Genomic DNA, 26,369 nt, shown 5'->3' on the forward strand with positions numbered 1-26,369 from the left:
CAACTTTATTGTCTTTGTTATAAACTTCACTTCAGAATGAATTTTAATGTAATAAAATGTTTTATTTAGTGTTGCACACATTTTCCCCCCATAATTTTCATAGAGGATTTGATTTCTGCTCCTCCATCTTCCGGCTTTGAGACGCTGTGATCGGGTTTGAGCTTCAGAAGAACCGCCGGTTTATTCTCGTTCCTCCAGCATGGCCTCGTTGCCCAGACCGAATCCTTTTGGGCCGAAGTTTTTGGCGTAGCAAACTGAAAAGAAAAATGTATATCAACGTCTCTGTGTCATAGAATACAGCTTATAAATTTTCTTTTGTATCAAAGGTTTAACTTTCCGCCGTTTTTCTAGAAAATGTTTTAGATTCTAAATTTTGGAAATTTTTGGTGTAAATGTACTATCTTTTCTTTTGTTTGCCTATTTACATGTCTAATGCTAGAATATTAAAATGTTCAATAATTTCACTGAACTCAGACCCAGAACCACAAAGCATTCTGAGACATGTAGGCATAGGAAAGACATCAGCCGCTCAATCTCTCGCGGCTAACTAAGCAAAATTGATGGAATCAACTAACTCACTCACCCTTTAGTTACTCAGCAACTCACTCATTCTTTAGTTACCTAGCAACTCACTCTTACTTTAGTTACCTAGCAACTCACTCATTCTTTAGTTACTCAGCAACTCACGCTTACTTTAGTTACCTAGCATTGCTCAAGAATTTAAAAAACAGCGGCGTTAAGTGAAAACTGAATAAAACAGTAAAGGTTACACAACTAGCTTGGCCATAGTTCACATATTTAAAACAATAAATAAATCAATAATTATTGATATCGACTGACATGAAACGCTTATATTGCGATAATATTTTCGGCTATGTTTGTGTTCACACAAATGCAGTTGGGTTAGTAGTATAGTAAAGCTTTATTTGACTTTCCACTAATATAGGACTACATATAAGACTCATTAAAGGTAGAATCATATTTCCCCAAGGAGAGTAGACAGTTTTAGACTCTTTGTGTAAATAAATGGCTTCACCTTTACAGTACAGCTCGCCGTCTTTATCTGTCACTGTGGTCGACTCCAGGCTTTTACCACACAGAGCGCAGCGGAAACAGGTTTTATGCCAGGCCTGGAAACACAATATAAATGTTTATTATTTTGGGAAAAAAATATTAGGTTGATGTTATACAATGTATATTATCTATCTATCTATCTATCTATCTATCTATCTATCTATCTATCTATCTATCTATCTATCTATCTATCTATCTATCTATCTATCTATCTATCTATCTATCTATCTATCTATCTATCTATCTATCTATCTATCTATCTATCTATCTATCTATCTATCTATCTATCTATCTATCTATCTATCTATCTATCTATCTATCTATCTATCTATCTATCTATCTATCTATCTATCTATCTATCTATCTATCTATCTATCTATCTATCTATCTATCTATCTATCTATCATTAAGGGTGAGCATTTATCACATCATTTATTTACCTTTCTGATTTATCATTATGATAAATTTCTGATTGTGTATAAAAAAACCCAAACAGTCCATATAGTCAGGGTTATTTTTTCTCCTATTTTCTTCATAGTTTGTTATTTCAAAAATATTACAGCTATAATTACGATGTAAGTTTTTTCGTTATCGTTTCCATATGTTTTCTGTTTAGTTGTAGTTGGTTAAATAAAGTTTACCCGTGGATCTAAATTAAGGTTACAACGCACTAACTCATTGATATATAATACTAAATAGTACATGAGAGGCCAAAAAACTGTCAGATTTTCTGTCAAACATTTGGAAATTAAGGTTCTAGGAAAAACATGTGGAAACTACTATTTAGACCATGAATAACAACTAAACGGAGAAAGTTTAGGTACGTACGTTTGTAGTTTTACACGAAAAAAGCCATTGGGAGACGTATTCACATCTCTGCTTCCTATTGGACGAAAGCGTACCACGTGATTACTTGTAAACCCGGATGTTTTCCTTCAGTTGACTGATTTAGTTTAATTTCCCGCAACACATGTAACACAAACAATAAAACTGCCGGATTACCATAAAACAAAGATACCACGGTCCATATTTCTGTCATAGGTAAAAAAATAATGTTAAAGTTTGTGAACCGTGAGTCAAACTGCGTTTCCCCTGAAAGGCATCGTTTCCTCCCCAGTTATGTGGCATCGCTTCTCGGCCTTTTGGCTAAGACAGCGGTCGCCTCCATTGGGTGGTGATAGCGGTAGTCTGTGTGACTTGGCTGTTACCACTGTTCTTGAGGTTTATTAAACTTGTCCCTGGTGGAGATATTGACCACTAAATAGTGGAAAATATCTCTCCCTTTTATTGTATTTATTTCTGTGTTTGGTCTTAATTATTTATTGGTTTTAGTAAAGGTTTTAGCCTTTGACTGGTGGTGCCTCCACCATGGCGGCTAGCCATGCCGGCATGCGGAGGCACCACAGTGTGCGCTTTTTATTTACTGAAAAAGGAAAAGAAAATGGTTTGACAAGACTCGATTTTTCACGAAAATTGATGCAGCAGACTTTGAAGTTTCGGCCGGATGACCTGAATTGTATCCTCTCCCTGCCTTTCAACAAAGGATATGACGTAAGTTTTTGCTCTGCTGCACTGTTAAAAGATTTCTGGACACGGTTTGAGAATGCTAAGACCCAGTTTTCGGCTTTTGACGTTGAGAAACTGACTGACAACTCCCTGAAAACGGTGATTGTCAGGATGTTCAATGAGACTGTCAGTGCTGAAGACATCTGTATGTGGCTGGGTAGATACTGCACTGTGAGAGGCCAGGCTATGAAGGTGCGGGATGTGGACGGCATCTGGAACTGCGCTTGGCGGGTCCCCATCAAACAATGGGAGGACCCCCAAGGCTTCCAGGGCCTGAAACATCTCCCATCCATGATAGTCCTGGGGGAGAACAGAGGCTATATTCACTATCAAGGTCAACCCAAACTGTGCCGGAAATGCGGCGAGCACGGTCATCTGGCCGAAACTTGTGATAAGATTTTCTGTGGAAAATGTAGAGAAGTGGGACACACCTTTGATGAGTGTACGAACGGGCGGAAATGTAATTTGTGTGGCGGACAAAATCATTTGTTCAGAGACTGTCCAAAGTCTTTTGCCAACAAATTAAAAAAAGGAAAGGAACCGGTAACGGATATGGCTAATGAGCAAGTGGAAGCAGCTGGGCCAGAAAATTCAAATCTCCCGCCAAATCCTCTGATTGGAGGAGAGGAAGAGGAGGAGGCGGGAAGCGGGGAGGGGAAGGAAGCACCCCCTCAGACCGAAGCATCCAGTGAGGAAGGCGGAGCTAGCTCGGACCCTGAGGAGGAACAGACGGAGAGCAGCGATGATGCCTCCCTCCCCGACGCCCAGCTGTCAAAGAGGCCAGCACCTGAGTCCTCCTCCGACGTCACCACCACGGCGGAGAAGCGGGGAAGACTGGAGGAACTTTTTGGTTCCTTCGGGGAGGAATCCCAAGTCTTCCTTGCCGGCTCATCCAGTGACACCTCTTTACACTTTGCTCGACAATCAACCCCGGAGGACCCCAATAAGGTAAAGGCTTTAGAAAAACGGCCTATACCAAGGGTCCGTAGGGGGAATAGAGCTCCAACCCAAACCACGTCACCTGGTGGAGAGGAGGAGCTCTGTTCACAGGACAGTCTCTGAATCCGCTTTATTTTAATGACCGCCCGTTTTTTATCACGGTTTTAATTTTGGTTTATCTTGTCTTTATCTTTTAAAATGTCGTACTTGTCTTTAACCACAATACTCATGACTCTCACCCTCTCAACTATAAATGTTAGAAGCGTGAAGTCACGATTTAGAGCTCAGAGTGTTTTATCCTTTTTAAGTTCCGTACAGTCTGACTTGTTTTTATTACAAGAATGTGCACTTCCGTTTTTAAAGAATTACGCCCGGTGGCAGGATTTGTGGCCACGCCCCTCCATATGGAGCGGCTCGAATGAAAATAAAAATGACGGCGTGGCCATTTTAATTAACAACCCGCACATCTTGGTGAAGGGGAGCACCGTGGTAAAAGAGGGAAGAGCACTTTTAGCAAATTTGACTTTTAACGGACAGGATTTTAACCTCTTGAATATTTATGGTTTTAGTGATAAACATGACAGGTTCGACTTTTTAGAGGACCTGCAGCCCCACATGCTAGGAAGAAAACCTTTTATAATAGGGGGGGATTTTAACTGTATTTTAACTAGGAATGACAGGAAAAGCACCGGACAAGATTTTAGAATAGATAAGACATCGCTTTTATTAAGGAAAATAGTTAGGGATTTTAAATTAACGGACTGTTTTAGAACTATGCATCCCGGAGAGGAGGGCTACACCTGGTTCAGTGGTGATGGCTCTATGGCCTCTCGTATAGACTATTTCTTCACAAGGGATTGCGCCCTAACTGATGCTAGATTGTCACCGGCTTTCTTTTCCGATCACCTCCTTCTGTCCTGCACGCTTTCACTCCCTTCAGGTGAGACGACCGGGAGAGGTCTGTGGAAGCTAAACCGCTCCCTGCTGGAAGACCAGTTTCTGGTCAGCCAGTACAGGGAGCGATACCGCGAGTGGCAGACCCTCCAAGACCTGTACGAATCACGAGCACAGTGGTGGGAGATGGTGAAAGGTAGGACCCAGACTTTCTTCCGACTAGCAGGGAAAGATAAAAAGAAAAAAGAACAAAGATGCATGATGGGGCTGCAGAAAAGACTGCAAAGATATCACTTTTTAAATCAACAGGGTATGGATTTTAATAAAGAAATACGAGAAGTTAAAAAAGAAATGTCCATTCTAGCGGAAATAAAGAGTAAGGGAGTGATTTTAAGAAGTAGGGAGAGAGAAATAGAAGAAGGAGAAAAATGTACGAGATACTTTTTTAAGAAAATAATAAATAATCCGAGTTTTATTTCCGAACTAAAATCGGAGAATGGAAATATTGTCTGTAATATAGAAGAAAAGAAAAAAGTAATAGAACAATTTTATGGAGATTTATATACAGAAAAAATAGTAAAGGAAGAAAGTATAAAAGAAACTTTGGAGTTTATTGAAAAAAGTATAAAAGAAAGTTGTTTTTTAGAGCAGGATTTTACCCTTTTAGAGCTTTTACAGTCAGTAAAGAGTTTTAAAAGAGGAAAATCTCCGGGCTCGGACGGACTCCCCTTAGAATTTTATCTAACATTTTGGGACATTTTAGCACCTGATTTAATTGTTGTTTTTAATGATTTTAGCAAACTAGACACACTCCCCGGTACTTTTAGAACGGGAATAGTTACCCTTTTATACAAAGACAAAGACAAAACAGACCTTAAAAACTGGCGACCTATTACCCTTTTAAATGTCGATTGTAAAATTTTTAGTAGACTTTTAGCAGCTAGGATGCGTCGAGTGTTGGGGGATCTAATCCACCCGGATCAAGCCTGCGCCGTGCCGGGAAGGAGGATCACGGACAGCCTCGTACTGATCCGAGACACCATCTGTTTTGCGAGAGACAGAAACATTCGGCTGATAGTCTTAAATCTAGATTTTGAGAAAGCTTTCGATCGGGTCTCGCACCAGTACCTCTTCCAGGTACTGCAAAAAATGGGTTTTCCCGGGAGGTTTGTAGAGTGGGTGGGACTGCTGTATCGAGACATCTCCAGCAGAATTATGGTTAACGGGTTTCTGACAAAAGCAGTGAAAGTGAACTGCGGTGTCCGTCAGGGTTGTCCGTTATCCGCTCTTCTCTATGTGGCCTGCATCGAGCCGCTGGCGCAGATCTTGAGAAGGGACCCACAGATTTTAGGTGTAACTATACCGGGGAGTGGAGGCCAGGTAGCTAAATGTCTTTTATATATGGATGATTTTAACATTTTATGTACAGACCTTTTATCAGTAGACAGAGTTTTTAAACTAACAGATTGGTTCAGCACAGCATCAGGCTCAAAAATAAACAAAGAAAAAACGAAAGCACAATTTTATGGACCATGGAAAAATAGCGAAAAGACAGGACTGCAGTTTCAGGTAACACAAGAACAAAAAATACTTGGTGTAAACTTTGACAAGAATGGGGAAGGAGAGACAAATTGGACAGAAAAAATCAAGAGGGTAAATCAAAGATTGGGATTGTGGGGACTAAGATCGCTAACGCTGGAAGGCAAGATTTTAATAGTCAAAGCAGTGATTTTACCAGTGTTTTTACTAATCAGTTCTGTTTTTATTCCTCCTAGGAGAGTGATTTTAGAGCTGCAACGGGCTATTTTTTATTTCCTTTGGGGCTCCAAATGGGAACGATTGAGAAGGGACATCATGAAAAGACCAAAGGAAAAAGGAGGAAAAGGAGTCCCAGACCTGTACTTGTTTTTAGGCAGCCACTACACAAGCATTCACCTAAAACAAGCTTTGAACATTTCCACAAATCCAAAAACAAACAAAATGAGCAGATTCTGGCTAGGTTCCTATTTAAGAAAACTCAAACTGATAAAAAGTGATTTTAGAACCCCTGTAGCTTTTAACCTCCCACCGGCATATGCTTTTATACAGAAATTTTTAAGACATTTTAAACTGGAAGGAGAGGAGAGCAGAATTTTAACTAACCATCGTTTTATTATCTCTGTTGTTCAGGACCGGGAACCAGTGACTCCAGTGCGCGGCCTCCTGTATGGAGACGCCACCACTGTTTGGCGCAACGTGAGCCATCCCGTCCTTCCAAACAGACTCCAGGACCTGTCATGGATGGTGGCTCATGGGATCCTGCCGGCCAGAGCCGTAATGCACTCCCGCGGCATGTCTCCGACGTCCATCTGCCCCCGACCCGGTTGTGGCGCGCCGGAGTCGGTGAGGCACCTGCTGTGGGAGTGCAGCGCTGCTGTGGACCTGTGGGCGAAGGCCGACTCCTTGAAATTCCCACACTTGCCAGCAAGGGAGGTCCTCCACGCACAGCTAGTGCTGTATGGGGTGAGCCACCAGAAAAGGACTAAAAAAGACTTTGAGGAGATGTGGCTCACCCTAGCCACCATAAAAGACGCCATCTGGACCTCCAGAAACTTGCTGGTGAGCAGGCGCAGGCAGATGCCCCCCGTGGCTGTGATCCGGATGGCGGCAGCAAGGAGGGAAACATCGAGAGCTGCAGGTGGCGCGCCAAGGACACAGCCACCGAGAAGAATCGCCTGCGCCTCCGTGGATGAAGGAGTCGGCGCACCACGAACAGAGGTCCAAGCAGCGGCGGCCTGGCTCTCCGGGTGAGGCAGGAGGGAAGGAGCTTCAGGGCAGGTTTCCCCTCTGAGCCCCAGCGCTGTTTGGAAGAACTGGATGGCTCCAGACTTTGTAAGGAGTCACTCCGGTCCTGTCCAACTTTTAAAACCCAGAGATTTTGTGTTTTCTATACCGTTGTTCTTAACTTCTTTTAGTTTAATTTGGAGAATTGTATTTTTTTTTTAAATGAAAAAAAAAAAAAGAATTTCTGTATAACTGTAAAATGCCATGTATTTTAAAATGTTCTAAGTAACAATAAACCTTTTTCGAAAGAAAAAATTCTGTTCTTATCAGTTTAATATCTGATACGTCCCCTACCCGGGGACCATATATTAAATTGATTTTTGGAGCAGGGAGATGGAATAGGGGCTTGCTCCGTCCACTCCACGCATCGACCTGGTATTGCAGTACCTCCAGGAACGGTGCACCCCCTGAAGCTGTTATATGTAAAAACCCGTATATCTGCAGCTTTTTTCCCTCACGTAGATTAATAAACCAACTTTGTCTTTGTTATAAACTTCACTTCAGAATGAATTTTAATGTAATAAAATGTTTTATTTAGTGTTGCACATATTTTTCCACCCCATAATTTTCATAGAGGAAATGAAAATGCTGTATTTGCTGTTTTCTATTAGTCGTCAAAATATTAGTTTGCACATGAGCTTATATTTTATTTGAGGAGAACCTGCAGAAGACGAACAGAAGCATAAACTGTGGTGCAGGTAGCGCCGAAACTCTCCTGGATTCTAAAAACTCACTATTAAGTCACATTTTCACACATTTTAAAATGTGAACCGAACATGAGCGCAGACTCCATGTTTCTGGCTGCACTACACCTCCACAGCCACAGAGGGCGCTGGTGTTCACAATATAGCAGAGCCAAAAAAAAAACCCAATCTGTTCTTATCAGTTTAATATCTGATAGTCCCTTATATGGGGGCCACATATTAAATTGATTTTTGGGACAGGGAGTTGGACTAGGGGCTTGCTCTGTCCACTCCAAGCATCAACCTGGTATTGCAGTACATCTGGGAATGGTGCACCCACTCTATACTGTTAAATGAAATTACATAACTTATCTAAGTCTGAACTGTAAATGGTACCATCTTGATAAGGACATATAGACACCTTGCATGTTACTAACTACTGGAAATTTTGTGTAAAACTCTCCACGGCAAAAATTATTTTTACATTATATGCATAGCTTCACTGCCAAGGTAGGCCAACCCCGTTAACAAAATGAAATTATTAATCTACAAGGTTCTAGTGACTGGCAGAGTAAGTACAGGTAGTAACATATGCGTAGGCTATATGTCCGTCTTCGCTAGCAGATAGAAGCAACATTAGCTGACCTTATTTTGCTAGCTTGGCAGTAAGTACTACAGTGAATATCCATTATATTTATCTCAATATTACAAATCAAATCGGTGGGTAGAGTACTCAAAAATTGTGATCACGTAATAGTTGTACTGTACTTTTACTGTTTGTACGTTAGATAGCTCTAAGCTTGTTGCTTGCCTACGATTGTCATAGCAACTTCATAGCAACTGTCATGACAGATAGGAAAGGACTAACTGTCGAAATGGCTTCAGTAACAAAGTTACCGGAAGTGTGACGTCACATGAGAACTATGTATTCTGAACTTTCCTCCACAAGAAAGTTAAAGACTCCTCAAAGTAAATATTTGCTAGTCTCGGTGTTTCATTGTAATTCATTTTAACTCCTGGTATTTCAAACTGAACTTTTCATTTTCGCTCTTACCTTTCCTGCTCCCATCACCTTCTCAGCTGCGTACACCGCTTTGGAGCAGCGGGGGCAGTGGTCCGAGCCACCGAACTTCTGCGAGAACTTGCTGGCGTTGGGGTTGGAAGAGGCTTGTCGAGGTTTAGAGCTACAAAGAAAATTAACAGACAGGTAAACATCCCATGAAACCACAGCCACACTTAATCTGTATTATTTTAAAACTAGTTCTTCAGGTTTTATAGATTATTTCCTTTCAAACTTTGGCCTCTACAACGTTATTTTTGGGCCAGATTGTTCAGTAACATTCAACGGGCACTGAGCCGTTACTTAGCAACCCCCAGTGAAGCCCAGCGCGTTGCCTAGCAACTACAGTGAAACTCCAGAACATTTGGTCACATTTTGGTCTAGTTTCCAGTGCAAATATCTTACTACACAACACCAACATACTAGTAACATTCTAGCAAGATAAAGAAGTTTGTTTCAAGTACATAATTTCTTACTATTGATGAAAACGTTGTGGTTTCAGTCGCAGATTATTTCTGTTATAACAAGACATTTTTCTGTGTTAAAAGTAAAATAATCTGCCAGTGGAACTAGTACTTTTTCCTCAATGTTAAGTAATTATCTACTTACAACAAACTCCTACATCTTCTTGAAAGGTTACCTGTAAGTTAGTATTGTTTTAAGTCAAATGTACAAAGATATTTACATTGGAAACTAGACAATACTTGGTAAGATTTAATGTTTTTGCTGTGTTGTGAAAATCGGTCAACACAGTCAGAACTGATCAGACTAAAATCTCATTATTTAAGAATGACTTTGTGCAAAAAATGTAATGAACATGTTTTGTATCACCCATAGGCTTATCTTAACTTGTTCAAGGAAGTGTAGTAGTTCACCTTTAATGTGTTAAATCAACTAATCTGATTTAATGACCAATTTTGGTGTTTAAGTCGTACTTTTGCAGCTGCGATTCTCCATCCTGTCCCGGAGGATCAGAGCTCAGCGCTCCAGCTCCTTGTCCATATCCGTACCCTTTTGGCCCATATTTCTTCCCATAGCACGACTTGCAGTAAATCTCAGACTCGTGTGCTGCGACCGTGGTGCTGTCCAGCCCTTTTCTGCAGCTCACTGTGGGGGCAAAAACAGGACAGAAATGTTTTATCCAAGTCTCAGGCAACCGTGTCCGGACTGAGACATGTACGACAGGATGTTAGGGCCATTGTCAATAGAAGGAGAAGAAAGTAAAAAAAGTACATTTCTGCTAAAAAAAAAATTCTGAAACTTTCTGGATATAACAAGAAAACTTCAAGCGATGCAAATTTGTTATAAAAAATTACAATTTTAATATTAATTTCAGAAATTTTCTAGAAAAGAAAAACACATTTCTGAGTTTGAAAAGTCGCAACTTTGCTACAATGGAGGTGTTTTTGCAAAAAACAACTTGGATATTTCCGAGTATCAAAAGTTTGAAAATTTTTGACTGAAACTCAGAAAATATCCAAACAAAACGTCTTTACTTATCAAACTCAGAAATTTCCCAGTTTTTTTTCTCACAAATTTTTGAAATTATTCTCAAGAATTCAGATTTTTTTTAGCACATTTTTGGCTTTTTAAAACGAATCTAATCTAAAATTCTTTGAGCATTTTTCTAGCAAATGTTCAACTTTTCAAACCCAAAAATGTGCTTGTTTGTTTCTACAGATCAATCTCAAATTTCTAAGTTTTTAGTAGAAATTGACTGCTCTTTTCTTTATATCTACAGTGGGCCCAATCCGCCGTTGGAGGAATGTCATGTTGGAGGAACAGAAGTTAAAAAAAGCTCTCATCTCGCCGGGTTTATCAGTCAACAGTGACGGCACACAAAGTCAGATGTGTTGTGTTGCTATTTTTGGGAGGTGAAAGTGAAGTGAACGTTGGAGGGAAGATGAACTCTTAGCAGGTGGGATGAGTTTAGAGCTTCCCTGTGGAATAATGGATCAGTCTTACGGACTCTAACGAGCTGGGAGGATTTGAGTTTGTGCAGAGAACAGAAGCATTCATGTCCTAAACCCCATAATATAACCTTAATATAACCATGACCTTCAAGTGGGAGTTTGTGCACCAGTTTCCTCTTGGATTCTAGGATGGTGTATCAGGGCCAAAAAGGGGGATAAATTTCACCCGAAAGAAAAAAAAAAGAAAATTTGAGAAGTTCAAAATGTGCTAGATAAAACTTGGAAATTTTGAAATTCATCGCAGAAATTTTTCTGAGAAAATGCAAAAATTTCTGTTTGTTTCAGTTTTTCAAACATTTTTGACTTTTGAAACTCAGAAATGTCCATGTTTTTTTATTATTATTATTTCTGAGATTATTCACAAAATTCCTGAGTTTTTGCCCAGAAATTTTCTGAGATTATGTTAAAAAGTTTAGAGGTTTTTTTATTCAGAAAATTTTTTGACCTTTGAAACTCAGAAATTTCTGTTTTCTCTAGAAAATTCCATAGATTAACCTGACAATTTTCGGGATTATCTGAGTATTTTGGCAGAAATTCACCCTTCCTTTTTTTTCTATTATCAATTTTTACTCTGATATCCCAAAATAAAATCCAGTCGCCTCGAAAGTCACCTGAGGATTTGAGGAGGGTTTGCGTTGAACATATCTGAGCTCTGTAGGGCTGGCCAATAAATCAACAGCAATATATATTGGAGTATATATCAATCGTAGCATCCAGTCAATTTTAATAAAGTCAGAACTGATGGCATTAATCTCAGAAAGTTTCTAGATATGGTAATATTTATACTCATGTCCAATGTTTAAACTCATGTTTTGGTCCATCCTACAGCCTGGTCACTGTTACTAAAATGCTTTAAAAATCTTTTTAAAGTGAGAAGAAGTAGCCAGAATCCTTACTGCAGATGAAGCAGGTTTTGTGGAAAGTCCTGCTGTTACACTGGATCTCCTCGGCGTGGTAAACCGTTTTCTCACAGGCGGCACACTTGGTGCCTCCGCCCCAATTTGGCATCTTAGAAACCTCCTCTGATATTTATCAGCACCTGAACATAAGACTGGAAATTAAAAAATAAAAAAAATCCTGTTAATCATTCTTCAGCATCTCAGTCAAAAAGAGAGCTGCAAAAACAAAAATCAAATCAATTTACCTGAAAATTCAGTTTTTTAAGCTGAGTTTACTTAAAATTAGAAATCCAACTGAAACAATTAATCGGATTAATCACGATTAATCGATAGTTGAAATAATCGACAACTAATTCAGTAATCAATTAATCGTTAACTGAAGCATGACTGTAGAAAAGGCAATAAGCTGAACGAACAGTAAAAGCAGAAATAAAACCTGTTTGTAAAAAAATAGAATGTAGAAAGAAAACATTTTGTCTCTAAATATGTCCTACGATTTCAGAAGTATTTTTTTAGCTGCAGATTCACCCTTTGCTAGAAAATGATCAAAAGTCCACCAAAGGAATCAAATTATTTACTTTTTTATTTAAAAAAAAAAATCAATAATTTTTTTATTTGAACAATTTTAATGTATTTTTAACACTCACGAAATGAAAAGGCTTAAATTAAATGTCTGCAGAATGTGCCAATTTTTTTATCCGATTAATGGACTAATCATCAGAATAATCAATTAATCAATTACTAAAATACTTAAATATTTACCTCCTGAAGATATCATCACTATCTGTCTCACAAGTCTGATTCTACTGTTCAATTTTTAGATTTTTGTTTACAAACAGGAAAACTAACTTTTCATTTTTGTTGATATTATTTGAATTTATCGATGTTTTCTCTCATGCCAGTTGTTTTTCCAGAGGCTGTGAAGGTTAGAATGGCCGCATGTTTCCACCTCACATGGCTGGTATGTGGCATTTCAAAAACAAAAAACACCCAATAACATTTTCATTTTTTTAAAACACAAATCCTTTAGAAATGTAAGTAAGCACCACTAAAAATGTGGTTTCATTGCAAAATTAAACATTGTTCTGATAAGTTTGTTTAGCAGCTGAAATAAAATGGTTCCTTACCTTGAGCCTGTGGGTTTGATGTGGCTGTTAACTCTCCCAGGCGGGTTAAATACGCTCCATCAACACAGACCACTGCTGACGCTTCCTCCTAAAATAACCTGTGACAGATCCAAGCCCTCAGACTTTTTATCGGCGGCTGAAAGAAGCCTGAACATCAGAAGCTCAAACATTTGTTTGCTCCAACAGCTGCGTCTGTGTGGCATCTCCTAAACCGTCACAACAAATGTTGGTTTGGATGACGCCATGCAGACAAGGGAACGCTCTCTGATGGAAAAACTAAAAATGTCTGATGTGAAGACGAGGTTTTACAGTTGTTTACGCTGTGGGAAGATCATTGAACAGAGCTTTTAGTTCTTAGTGAATATAATTTGTTCTATTAATTTTTAGCATTTCATGAATTATGTGCTGAAAAAACAATGGGACAAGCATTAAGCCCTGGGGAACGCCAAGAGAAACGTTTAACAGTTAATATGCACACATTTCATCAGAACTGTACTTCCTGACTATAAATAGTCTGGAAAACACTAAAGATCTAAGCATTCAGAGCAATTTATAAATTAGTAGGTTTCATTTTTACAATTGAATATAATTTGTATTATAAAATTTGAACATTTCATGAATTATGTGCTTAAAAAACAATGGGCCAAGCACTAAGCCTTGGGGAACTCCAAGAGAAACGTTCAAGATCAGTGAGTCTTAGCAAACATTTTTGCTTCACATTTATTGTTTGGAGATGATGGGACTAAAAACGCTAAAAATTAATTAATACATTTAATTTTTGTAAAATAAAATAAAATAAATGTTGTTTTCAACATTTACAATGTAATACTTCATACTGATGCACCTTTAACCATCATTACTGATGTGGTCGTAATGCATCAACGCAAAGACTGAACAATTTATAATAAAAAAACAACTATTTAGACAATTCTGACATGCAGAAACTCACTTATTAGCATAACTAGACAAAACATCAGTTCATTAAATAAATCTGAATTTAAATGTGTTCTCTATATTGAAATCTATTTAGTGAAATGTTATGAAGTTAAAAGAAAAAAACAGGCGAGTTGATGTTTTTACAAAAATCATCTTACAATTTATTCAACATTTTACAAGGAGTAAGACATCACAAACAAAAGTTTGTTTCCTCATAAATTAAACCCATCAAACAGTAAATGTTTTTCCTAGAAAGCTTCAAATATTCAAATAGTTCAGATTTCTACTCAGGGGCAACAGTTCACATGTACATATGTGCAAAAGTGATCTCAGTTTTACTACAACAATAATGAAGTTTTAACCAATTTGTTTAATTTAAAGAAAACTCATAATATTAAAAGCAAAGAAAAGCAAGAAAGTTGACAGCAGTGAAAAATGAAGATGCAGATTTTAATTTAGTTCTTGGAAACGACGGAGTATCAGGGCCACGCTAAGAAAACAAAATCACAAGAATAAATATTACGAGGATAAACTACAACAACAAAGCTGAAATAATACAAGAATAAAATTATAAGACTACGAAAATAAACTCGTATGAGAATAAAGTTGTAGTAATACCAAAATAAACTTGTGTGACTTTATTCTCATAATATTTAGATTTTATTCCAGTGATTTTACTTAATTTTCCATAGTTTGGCCCTGATGCTCGTCGTAATCAGCATCACATGCAGCAGGGCGGTAGTGTTCCTGGGTATCCGAACCGGTTTCGTATCGGTTTCCCATAAGTCCGCTGGGCCTCAGCCAGAATCTGCTTGGTAGCTATTTTTATGACTGATAACAAAAGGCCACCAGACGCTGGGAAATGTTCAGAGGTAACAAAAAACGTAAAGAAACTAAAATCACAATCAGAGCGTGACCCTGAACAACTGGCCCAAACATCAGGAGTCCTCGGCCGAGACGTCCAGCTTCCTCTGAGGGACGTAAACCGAGTTGGAGGCCGGCTGGCCGCTAGCGGTAACCATGGCAGCCAGAGGTGAGAGCGGGACCGGCGTGTGGAAGAAGCTGTGCTGAGGGAGACCCGACGCTTTCGGCGTGGCCATCAGAGGCTGAAAAACAGAAAAAATAAAAAAACTGATGGGAAGGAAGGCTGTGAGAAGTCCTAGTTAAAGTTTTCACCTCTAGTTTTTTTTTTTTTTTTTTACTTGAGTTTAGAAAGTTTCCAGCTGCAAACAAATGTTGCTCAGCTTCCTGATTACCAGATAATCCACTCTGAACAAAAAAGAAGCCAACAAGGGAAAGTAAACAAACAAAAAAGAAAGGAAGTAAAAAATGAAAGAACAAATGAAGAAAGGAAGGTAAGAAGAAAGAAGGGAAATAAGGTAGAAAGGAAAGAATGAAGGAAGGATGGAGATCAACAAACAGAAAGTATGGAAGGAAAAAAATAGAAAGTATGAGGAAGGAAGGAAGCAGAGAAGAATTGAAGGAAGAAAGAAAGAAATGGCTGCCAACGGTAACTGTGTACATTATGCAAACTCTCAGTCTGCGCCGATGAAGATCAGCCGTTTACCTGCTGCAGGCTGATCAGAGTGAGCGGCTGTCCAGGCAGCGACGGCTGGACTGGAACCGGCGAGACGGGCTTGATGAACACCAAGCCTCTCGGCTGCAGGCCCAGCGGACCCGGAGCGGCGCCGGCGCCCTCTGGAGGCTGGGAGGACCCGAAGGCACCGCCTGGGCTGGAGATCAAACCCAAGTTCTGGAGCGTGAAGTTTAAGATGGCCGGGCTGGGACTGCTGACCCGACTGGGTTGATGTGGAGAGGAGAGGGCGGCGGCAGCCAGGGGTTTGCTCAGGCGAAGGTTGGTAGGGGTCACTTCAAGGGCGGCGGCCGGTCTGGAGCCTGAGGACAGAAAAACGATACGGAGCAGATCAATGACAATTCATCAATACCGATTCCAATATGGATCTCACTTACCGGCTCTCGTTGAGTTAGGAAATGATTCAAAATACCCACAGTGTTGTATTTAGTAATAATAATAAAAAGATAAAGTTTAAAGAATAATTTCCTTATCAAATTAAAGCTGAACATGAAATGCTAGTTTTTTCACTAACAGATTTTGTGCCAATAAATTTTCCTTTTCAGGATCAAAAACTCACATTTTTGTACTTCCAGTTGGATCTTTACTGCTTCTTAAAACGTTGAAATAATTCAAGAATAAAATTTACATAATCCGTGAAAAGAGTAATAAAATGAGAATAAAGTTTGAAAAACATACAAGAATAAAGTAAAAATAGAGAATTAAGTTTAAATAATATGAAAATAAAGTAAAAAAAAAAGTATACAAGAATAAAGCAGAAATGATACAAAAATAAAGCAGAAATAATATGGGACTAAAGTTGAAATATTACAACTTTATTCAAATTTATTCGCATAATTTTATTTTCTTAGCATCACCCAAATATTCAGTTTTATTTTTAAAATTCAACATATAAAAATTTTGCCTTTCGTGTTAATACGAAATACGGTCGACCCTCTTATGAAGGAAAACTGCATTTTTTTAAAAACAAAATGGCCGCTCATTGATACACCAACCAACCGAAGATTAATTAATCATTTAATCAATCATTTGCTTCCCTAATCTGGGATAAAGTGAAGGTCTTCACCTGCAGTCGGTGTTTGGTAGATGGAAGAGGACTTGTTGGTTTCTTCTGCAGAGTTTTGTAATTCCCTGTAGCTGATGAGGGATTGCTGAGAAATTGGGATTAAATATCCGGCTGGAACCAAAGTCTGGAGAGAACGAGACGGACTGGGTGTTAAACCAAACGTTTTTCTCCCCTGAACCCGGCGGAGCTGATCGTTCACCTCAGAGTGGATCTGCCCGGGTGTGAGCGGAACCGCCCGGACCGGCGTGAAACCCGCCTCCAGGTCAGAGGTCACCGGCCTGTCGTCTCTGTCCAGGAGGTTCTCCAGGCTGTGCTCCAGCGTTGGGCCGGCGGCGCCGGGGGTGTTGACGAACTCCGGGTCCAGGTGGAGCGCCCGAGGCGAGGGCCGGCTGACGAGGTGAGCGCCGCGGCGCGCCTTCAGGCGGGCCTGCAGGATCTTGCTGAGCTTCGGAGAGCCGTCCTACACGGAGCGAGGAAACGCCAAAATCAGGGTTCAGACGCCGACACCTCAGTGAAAATCAAGCTTTTAATGTGAGTTCTCAAACTTTTCCAGCTAAAAACAACACTAATGTTTCAATTCACTATTTTATGACATCATTTATTATCAATAATGTCTTAGCATCGACATTCTACAGCAGGAACTAAAATGGCGACCTAAAAATGAAAATATCTGGTTCCAACTGTGAATTACATTTTGTACCTTGAAGTTGGGGTCGGACCGCTTGGCTTTGGAGGGGCTGCTCTCTGCGGTGGAACTTGAATGTTGGCGTTTGTGCGTCAGAGGACTGCCGTCGGACTCCCTGGACGCCGGTCGGCTCTTCGCCGCAGACGGCGCGCTCGGACTCCGGCCCGTCTTGTCCTCGAACGTCATGGAGCGCACTGCGAGGCTCGTGGGCTGCGGCCTGGCCAGAACGTTTGACCTGAGGGAGGACGGGTGCAGGTAGATGGCGTAGGGCCCGTTGCCCCGCTGCTGAGGCAGCAGGACGGGGATCAGGGGCGAACACTGCGTCGGGATGAAGGTGACGCCGCCGGGAGCCTGTCCTGCTAGCGGCGTGCGCGGCGTTAGGTGGATTCCAGGCTCCTGATTCGCTGCCGTTAGAGGCACTTTGGGTGGCTCCATGTGATCGGAGGCCGTTGGTGGTAACCTCTCTGCTGCCGGGTCTCTCTCTTTTGGCCTGGAACAAAGGCAGAGCTCTGGGTCAAGAACCAGGTTTCTCCTCATTTTGACACAAAATCAGTATGCTAAGCTAGCTACTGAAACAAAAAGCTTTTGTTTGTTTGGTAAAACTGCAGCGGATGAGAAATGGTTTATCAAGAGTAACAGAAAACCCTAACTGAGTGACAATATCAGACTCAATGTGGTATAAAGTGATCTCTTATGCTTCCTTGAAAGGGTTAGAATAGGTCTGAACTTCTTCATTACATTTTTGCACAAAATCTTTCTTGCATAATGAGATTTGCGGCTCGATCTCACCTTGATTCCTGATCAAGTTTAATTTTACAAATAGCAGCAAGCTGGGCCATTTTGCTTGGAAAATCCTCGTTAGCTGAATCACCTGAGAACAAAGAATGAAACAATGTGTTAACCTGACAGCTTAAAAACTGGAGAGGTGACTCCTGCCGCAGAACAGCGCCCCCTACTGACCAAGGACACACTTAGAGGGACTGCTGGGGGCGGAGTTGATTTTCCGCCGGTCCTCCTGAATGCTTTTCGCCAGCTTTATGAGGGACGGGTGCCGTGTGAAGCTGCGCTTGGCCCCCGATGAAGAAAACAGGTTTTTGGCACAGTTTTCCACAGACGGTTCCAGGACTCTTTTCTTCTTGGATGCAAACTCAGGCGAGGATTTTGACAAATCTGTTACAGAAGATGGAGCAAAATGAATCACAAATTTTCCAGATTAAAAACAATGGAAACTAAAAACAAGACATTATTTATTACCGTCATTAATAATTTCTTGTGATTGTGTTTTACATTCTACTTCAGGGACATGGTAAACTAAAAAAATAGCTAAATTTAATGTAAATAGGAGTAAATTTCAGCCCCAAAATTCAAACATTTTAGCTAAATCTCAGAAATTTTCTAGAAATGTACTAAATCTAAATTTAATGTAAATAGGAGTAAATTTCAGCCCCAAAATTCAAACATTTTAGCTAAATCTCAGAAATTTTCTAGAAATGTACTAAATCTTTTTAAATTTCTGAAAAGGTGAAAATTTGCAAGAAGATGTTAAGATTAATTTTCTTGAAAACTTTGGAAGTTTCTGCGTTTCAAGTAAAACTTTTTGTATAAAATTTTTTTCTCACATTTGTGTCTTGAAATGTTTTTCTAGAAAGTTTCTCAGATTAATCTCAAGATTTATAGCTTTTTTCTCAAAATTGTTTCCTTTCTCTCGTACATTTTCAACTATTGAAACCTTGAAGTTTTTTTTATTTTCTATAAATTCTCCAAAATTAATCTTAGAAGCTTTTTGGGGGGAAATTCTTCTATCTCAATGGCCCTAAGATGCCGTCATACATACGTCATACAAAAATGCTAATTTAGCAAAAATATCCCCAGTTTTAATAACTAACATATAAATACAAGTCTGCTTTTATTTTTATTTAGATTGAGCCATCAGGAAAAATAAATATTCATTACGTTGAACAAATCGGTTTTGTAAAAGTAAATGATGTTCCTGCTCAATTTTAATGCTTAAACACAAAATAAATGATAACTCGACTTTCAAACCTGAAAACACCTCTTAGTAATTCATGCGTTTTCAAATCCTCCCTGTGCGTGAAAACAGAAAAGATTTGCGTCGATACCTTGAACTGGTGGGAGTTCTACCGGTCCGGTCCATTTAAAGGCCGGTTTCCTTCCTCCTGCTTCCATAACGTGGAATTTCTCAATCAGCTTCAGGCTCCTCAGCACGTTGGCTATGTCGTACAACCGCCTCACTTTGGCTGCAAACACCCGAACGAGCAGTTATACCATCTGCTCTCAACACAAGCAATCACTTTACAAAACTGAAGTAGGGATGCAAGTGAATGATTAACCACTGTAGATATAGTTAATCTAAAGTTAAGTGATCTTAACGATTAATTGATGAGCGGCCATTTTGACAAAGCCAGAGTTTTCTCTTATATTAACAGCATTGACCATCTTTCCATAACATCAACATCCTATATCAACGGCTCCGTTTAAGGATGACCAGCAGCGCCCTCTACTTGATGGAGGCCAAAGTACAACATAAAAAAAAGGTCTAAGTGGAAGTTATGGAGTATTAGGACCATCGTTAATAGAAAAAAAAGGATAAGTAAAAAAACAAAAAAACTATTTGGAGATTAATCTTAGAAGTATTTTAGGAAAAACATGGAAATTTAAGAGTCTGAAAAATTGAAAGCAGAAAAAAAAGTGAAATTTTCTATAAAAAAACATGGACATTTCTGAGTTTAAAAAGTCAAATTTTCTAGGGAAAAACTCCAAAATTTGGAGATTAATCTGTGAAATCTTCTAGAAAAAAGGTAATTTGACTTTTGACTAAAATTCTGACTTTTGAATCTAATGAAATTTCCAAGTTTTTTTTTTACTAGATTGTTTATGAGTTTAATCACAAAATTTCAGATTTTCTTCTAGCAAATTCTTTAATTTTCAAGTTCAGAAATTATCCAGTTTTTTCTATAAAATTTCTGGTACTAAATTCAAAGTTTTTTTTGATTGCAGGGGGTATTTATTCTTTTTTTTCTATCTAAAATGCTCTGATTGTCATACATTATTAGATAACCGATCTGAACTCATTTTAATCCATTAATCAACAATGAATTATAAATTGATGAATTGTTTGGGTCCCTAATCCAGAGACTGAACAAAGTCACACTTCTGTACTCACTCTTGAACTTGCTCTTGTCTTGATCTGCAACGTGATCTTCTCCTATCAGGATCTTTGCAGCAATGTCCAGACTGACCACATGAGGTTTAGAGACCAGAAACAGCATGACGAACTTCTGGCTCATCACCCGAAGAGATTTATCTTTCCTACTGTTAACTGACGCTGAAAAGACAGGAAGGACACAGAGGAAAAAACATTTAAAATCACCATGAATGGATTTAGCATATCGGCGTATGAGGGCTACTATACATAGAAAAGAAAGGAGTAAATGTCTGACAAAACAAAAAACAAAATCCTGAGTTTGAAAAGTAAAAAAAGTTTGAAAAAAAAAAAAAAAAAGAGAGAAATTTTTAGATTAATCTAAAAAAAATTTCTAGAAAATACCCCAACAAATTTCAGTGTTTAAAAAGTTGAAAAAAATCAGAATATTTCATATCTGAGAATTTGTTTTAGAGATAACTCGGAAATATTCGACTTTGAAAAGTTAAAAAAATTTACAGAACAAACTAGAAAAATGTTGGAAATCTTGAGCTTAATCTCAGAAAAGAGAGAGTAAAAAAAACATTTTAGACTTTGAAAAGTTGAAAAAGTGCTAGAAAAAAAAATTCTGATTAATCTCAGAAATATTCTAGAAACTCAGAAATTTAATTTCCAGTAAAAAAACCCAAAAAAAAAAACCTACATTTTTTTGTACTAATCAGAGAAATTTACTTTGAAAGTTGAAAACTTTCTAGAAAATGTTTTGAAATTATGTTTTTTTTCTAGAAAATTTCTAAAATTAATCTCTAAATTTCTGAGTTTGTTGGGAAAAATGTACTTTTCCTTTTTTTCTGTCTACACTGCCATAATAATCTGTAAAACCGTTTCTGTTTTCACCTGCTTTGAACTCGACTCCCGGATGCTCCACGAAGAAGAGCTCCTTCTGCTCGCCGCCCTCCGCCTCGTTCTCCTTCTCCTCCTGACGGAAGTCGAACTCCCGGTACGTGACGCGCTGCCGGATCTGCTGCATCTGCTGGCCGTACCGGTGCTTCTCGCCGACGCTCCTCAGGATGGCCAGCGTCTCGGCCAGCTTGGTCCGGCCGTGCCAGGAGTAGCGGTTCTTAGCCGAGCGGCTGACCATGTGGAGGCTCTCCAGAACGTTCATGATGTCATAGATGCGCCGCCGCTCCACACCTGAGGAGACCAATAATTAAGCTTTGTCCAGTCAACTGGAAGGGAAATAACTGATTTCAGCCAACAGACGAAGCAGTTTAGGCCGTTGTAATTGAAAAAGTGTACAAGGGCCTATTAGGACCATCGTAGATGGAAAAAAAAGGAGTAAATTTCCACCAGAAATTTAGAGATTAAAAAAATTCCTGAGCTCCAAAAAACTTGCAAATTTGTCTTTGAAAGTCTAAAAGTTTATGGAAAAAATCTGAAATTTTGAGAGAAAAATCTCAGTCATCTTCTAGAAAAAAAAAACAAAAACTGAGCTTCAAAGTCAAAAATTAGCTTGAAATTTTGTAACTAATCTAAAAAAAATGTCCAGAAAAGAAAAACAAGAAAATGTTTGCAAAGCCTTTCATTTTTATCTCAGCTCCACTGACACTACAAACATAAAAAAATGAGCGACAGCTAACGCTGCACCCCCACCAAACAATGAAGTGCTAACATTAAGAAGACCTCCTCTCAGTTTGTGTCAACCACTTCCATCTCTTTCCAGTTGACTGCTGTGAGACTCACAAACACCTTGGTTTCAGTTTTGGCGTCTGGTTTTGCTACATATTTTTTCAAAATGGCTGTCATAGCTCAAACGGAGAATTTATGTTTGCATCAGATTTTTTGTGCAAACCAAAAAAAATCAGATTCAGTAACCAGTTATTTGCTTAACAAATAACTTCACTCCAGTAACAGTATAAAAAATGTTTTATTAATAATATTAAGTGGATCGTCTCTCAGTCTGTCACACACATCAGTTTTAGTTTTGACAATTGATTTTGCTACATATTTTACTTTAAAGTAGTATGAGTAAGATGAAAACATAATCGACATAAAGTTCAAATCATGAACATTTGTAACATTTTATGTCAATACGACGACCATCTTGAAAAATGTTCATCATCCTGAAATCCAATTGAATAATGAGAAAGTTTTTTTTCCCTCACTTTAAAGATTTTTTACAGTATTATGCAGCACTGGTTATAGAAATGCAGACGTACTGAGCTCCGTAGCAACGTCGTCCAGGCAGATGTCGGTCAGGACTGAATCCGGGTAATCTGGGTACCGGGCCAGAAACTTGTGACACAACAAACCCAGACTCTTATCTTTCCTGCTGATCATTTTCTCCGACTCATCACCATTTTCTGAGTCCTATAAGAAAAAAATCCAATCAGAAATACACCTCAAACATATCTACTCACCAGTAAAACTGTTTACCTGTGTCGGGTCCAAACCGTCCCGGTCGTCGGCGTCCATGCACAGTTCCTTTTCCCTGTTCCGGATCTCAGGACTGGCGGCGCTGATCAGCATTTTAAGGTTGGAGGTCGGGGTCCAGGGGTCAACTGAACCAGCCTCCACTCTCTTTTTGGGCGTCGTGAAGGGCCCCATGGAGCAGTCGTCTCTTCTGATTTCTGGAGGATTTAAAGAAATTTGGGCTCAAACAGAACCATCATCCTAACACGGTGGAGAAAGAATACTGGTAAGACCCCCGATATTGGTTGAACTGGCATATAATGACAACAAAACACCACTAACAGTCAGGATTTTTGCTTTAACTGGCTATCAGTGCCATTATTTTACTTTATCCAACATACCGGTAAAAAAAAGAGCTTTATATTAACATTTTTAATGTTTACATTTTAGTTGTTTATTCAAATCCAGCTTTGGTAAGTCTAGTCTTCTAGGATGACTTCTAATAATGTAAAACTAACTTAGTTTAACAAACATCTCTTTATAGATTCAGGTCTTCAACTTTCTCATTGTTTTTCACTTTATAATCACAAACTTCAATCCATTTTATTGGGATTTTATATGACAAACCACACAAAATAGCAGGTGAGTTAACATGCATTATTTTCAACATTTTTCTCAACAAATATAAATCTGACAAATATCTACGGTAAATAAAATCAACCTTCAGAAGCTATCTTATTAGTTAATCAAGTATATGTGCAGCTTAATCTAACTAGGAATTCTGTTTTTCTGTGAACTATTAGTGCACAAACAGCGTCATAACATGACAAAATGTTAAAATGCTTGTACTCTACAACTGATTTACACCTAATTAATATGCAAAGTAAGAAGTTTAGGCATCCCAACACCATTAAAAGGCTTATTTTCGAATAGAATAGCGAAATAAAGACAGATTATTTATCACCTGTCTGTGTTGAATTGCATGAAAGGTACAAATGATTAAAAATATGTTTTAAAAGTATATAAACTAGTGGACAAATATTGGCGGTAACTGACAGACATTCCATCGAATCGCAGTGCTCAACGGCTCAGCAAGCCCCGCCCTTTTCACCAGAATCAGCCAATGGGAGCTCGGGCTGAGACAGCGCGGCGGAAGTGACTGTCGGCCCGCGCAGGTGAGCTATTTTTTTGAAATGCTTGGCGCGGAAGATCTCCGGGCAGAAACAGCGGCGGATTCCGCTAAAATCTCAAATTTAAACCCACAAACAGACTTATTTAAGAAGCTTAAGGCCAAGAAAGGAACGCTGTCTTTTCAAAACCGTCTGGGTTTAACAGAGGGAGCTCGCAAAACGAGTTAATCCAGTCACGTTTCCGCACTTCAACCGCTTTAAACTTTAACACAATACACAGAGTTGGATGTTTTCTGTTAACCACCAAGGAAACATGAACGCTTTGTAACCGTTTCCACTTAAAATACTCACCAAAATCCACGAAGCGATCCTCTTTCTCAGAGAAAGATTCCCATCTTTAAAGTATTACTCCAAAGATAAAAGTTGTGCCGCTAAAATGTGCTTTTAAAGTGGAAAATCTGGATTTTCTTCAAGCAGAGAAAAACGCAAAGTCCGTTAGCTTTGACATTAAATCTACCCGTCTCTTGGTTTCCCTCCTCCTGCCAACATCCGCGGTCTTGTGATCAACTTTACTACAGTTATGGGGAAACTTTGCCCAGTTTGTGATGATGACCAACATCTGACCCGCCCAGTTGGAGCATGCGCACTAACGCTTCCCTCTTCCTGACGCCAAACCAAGAAAGAGGCGGGTTTTTAAAATCAGAAACTATTTCCTCACATTCCCCATATCTCTGTTACTATGCGCCCAATCGGCGCCAAAGCCAACCCGGGATAAAGACAAACAGCCCACATCCTCTTTTAGTTTAATTTATGACGACATAATAAACCTCATCTGGTCCAGAAATTACATAATCAGTTGTTATATCATTGTATAATAATATTTTTATGACCTACATCCAGCCCACGCTAAAAAAAAAAAGTTTCACATATAATGAAGGAAATATAGTTTTTAAAAATGTACAACTCAGAGAAAGACTGAATAGTTACTACTTGTTCCAACCGTTCTAGATTTATAATGGGAAAAGGTGAATATATGATATTTGGTGAAAATTTTAAGTTTGTATATTTGATATAGTTCAAAACTAGTCTACGAAATGCAAGGAGTTTTCTACAATGGCCACTGAAAATAATTTTAAAAAATAAGTAATTTTCCACAAAGAATTTAGAATATTTTAATTTAGTCTCAAAAATTTTGTGAAATTTTTAAAAAATTATTTTCTGAGCTTGAAAAGTCAAATATCTGAGAGAAAAATTCAGAAAGTTTCAGAAAATTTCCAGGAAGAAATCATAGAAATTTCTGGCTTTCAGAAGTGAAAAACTTTTTCCCTTTGGAAATTTTCTGAGTCTCAAAAGTGGAAAAGTCTCCATTTTTGAAACTCCAATTTCCAAGTTTTTTCTGTAAAATTTCTGAGATTAATCTCAAATTTTCTACTTTTGGAGCTTAGAAAATTTCTTGATTTTTGTAGGAGTTTTTTGAGATTAATCTAAATATTTTTGAGGACTTTGGTGGAAATTTACTCCCCATTGTAGTCACCAGATAAAAGCTTAATTTACACCTGGTTTAAAGATGATTGTTTACCCTTTGCCCCTAAGGCAAACTTATTGCCCCTGGGTAACTACTGACCTGCCACAAAATTTATTACATTGATCCAGCTTCAGTTATTATAACTAAAAACCAGCGATCAGCCCGAAACCTGGGAGTAGTGATGGACTCTGGCCTGAACATTCAGAGCCACATGAAGACAGTTACAAAGTCGGCCTTCTATCACCTGAAGAACATTTCCAGGATTAAAGGACTAATGTCTCAGCCAGATCTAGAGAAACTCATCCATGTGTTTATCTTTAATCGTATTGATTATTGCAACAGCGTCTTCACAGGTCGGCCTAAAGAATCAATCAAACAGCTGCAGCTGATCCAGAATGCTGCTGCTGGAGTTCTGACTAAAACCAGAAAGATAGAGCACATAACACCAGTTTTAAAGTCTCTCCACTGGCTCCCTGTAGCTCAGAGAATAGACTTTAAAATACTGTTGTTGGTTTATAAATCACTGAATGGTTTAGCACCACAATACATTAAAGATCTGCTGCTGTTGTATCAACCTTCCAGACCACTCAGGTCTTCTGGTTCTGTTCTGGTTCTCCCCAGAACCAGAACCACACAGGGAGAAGCAACATTCAGCATCTATGCACCACAAATTTGGAACAAACTTCCAGAAAACTGTAAAACAGCTGAAACGCTGACTTCCTTTAAATCTCTAAAAACTAAAACCCACGTGTTTAGGATTGTATTTGAAACGTAATCAATTACAAATTTAATGATGGAACTTGACTTAATGTTGTGTTTT

The 26,369-nt window shown here is 38.8% G+C and overlaps 2 protein-coding genes, 1 long non-coding RNA gene and 2 pseudogenes across 6 annotated transcripts; 3 read left to right on the forward strand and 2 right to left on the reverse strand.

Annotated features, from left to right (window-relative positions):
- Positions 1-41: 41 nt before the first annotated feature.
- Positions 42-13,059, reverse strand: csrp3 (cysteine and glycine-rich protein 3 (cardiac LIM protein)). 2 transcript variants are annotated; one of them, XM_044133847.1, is made up of 7 exons: positions 13,039-13,056; positions 12,811-12,869; positions 11,909-12,063; positions 9,975-10,146; positions 9,034-9,163; positions 1,037-1,130; positions 42-254 (listed from the first exon to the last, which is right to left on the reverse strand). In XM_044133847.1, exons 3-7 carry the CDS (start codon positions 12,018-12,020, stop codon positions 181-183), a joined length of 582 nt encoding a protein of 193 aa, XP_043989782.1. In that variant the 5' UTR covers positions 12,021-12,063; positions 12,811-12,869; positions 13,039-13,056; the 3' UTR covers positions 42-180. The 2 variants fall into 2 exon arrangements, with proteins under 2 accessions (XP_043989782.1, XP_043989792.1); XM_044133857.1 differs by lacking the exon at positions 12,811-12,869 and having other exon boundaries at positions 13,039-13,059.
- Positions 7,530-7,705, forward strand: LOC122825320 (annotated as a pseudogene).
- LOC122825360 lies at positions 8,143-8,320 on the forward strand (annotated as a pseudogene).
- LOC122840999 lies at positions 9,091-11,100 on the forward strand. Its single transcript, XR_006372327.1, has 2 exons — positions 9,091-9,186; positions 10,781-11,100. It is a non-coding gene; the product is annotated as an uncharacterized LOC122840999 (long non-coding RNA).
- Positions 13,060-14,403: 1,344 nt separating the features above from the next.
- e2f8 (E2F transcription factor 8) lies at positions 14,404-24,683 on the reverse strand. 3 transcript variants are annotated; one of them, XM_044096748.1, is made up of 13 exons: positions 24,376-24,681; positions 22,919-23,112; positions 22,702-22,852; positions 21,380-21,676; positions 20,504-20,665; positions 19,440-19,577; positions 18,280-18,489; positions 18,109-18,190; positions 17,335-17,809; positions 16,834-17,094; positions 16,635-16,758; positions 15,542-15,870; positions 14,404-15,080 (listed from the first exon to the last, which is right to left on the reverse strand). In XM_044096748.1, the coding sequence occupies exons 2-13, from the start codon at positions 23,087-23,089 to the stop codon at positions 14,913-14,915; spliced, it is 2,568 nt and encodes an 855-aa protein (XP_043952683.1). In that variant the 5' UTR covers positions 23,090-23,112; positions 24,376-24,681; the 3' UTR covers positions 14,404-14,912. The 3 variants fall into 3 exon arrangements, with proteins under 3 accessions (XP_043952683.1, XP_043952674.1, XP_043952692.1); XM_044096739.1 differs by having other exon boundaries at positions 16,635-17,094; positions 24,376-24,682; XM_044096757.1 differs by lacking the exon at positions 19,440-19,577 and having other exon boundaries at positions 16,635-17,094; positions 24,376-24,683.
- Positions 24,684-26,369: the final 1,686 nt, after the last annotated feature.

The sequence above is a fragment of the Gambusia affinis genome, linkage group LG02, assembly GCF_019740435.1.
Source record: "Gambusia affinis linkage group LG02, SWU_Gaff_1.0, whole genome shotgun sequence".
Taxonomy (NCBI): Eukaryota; Metazoa; Chordata; class Actinopteri; order Cyprinodontiformes; family Poeciliidae; genus Gambusia; species Gambusia affinis.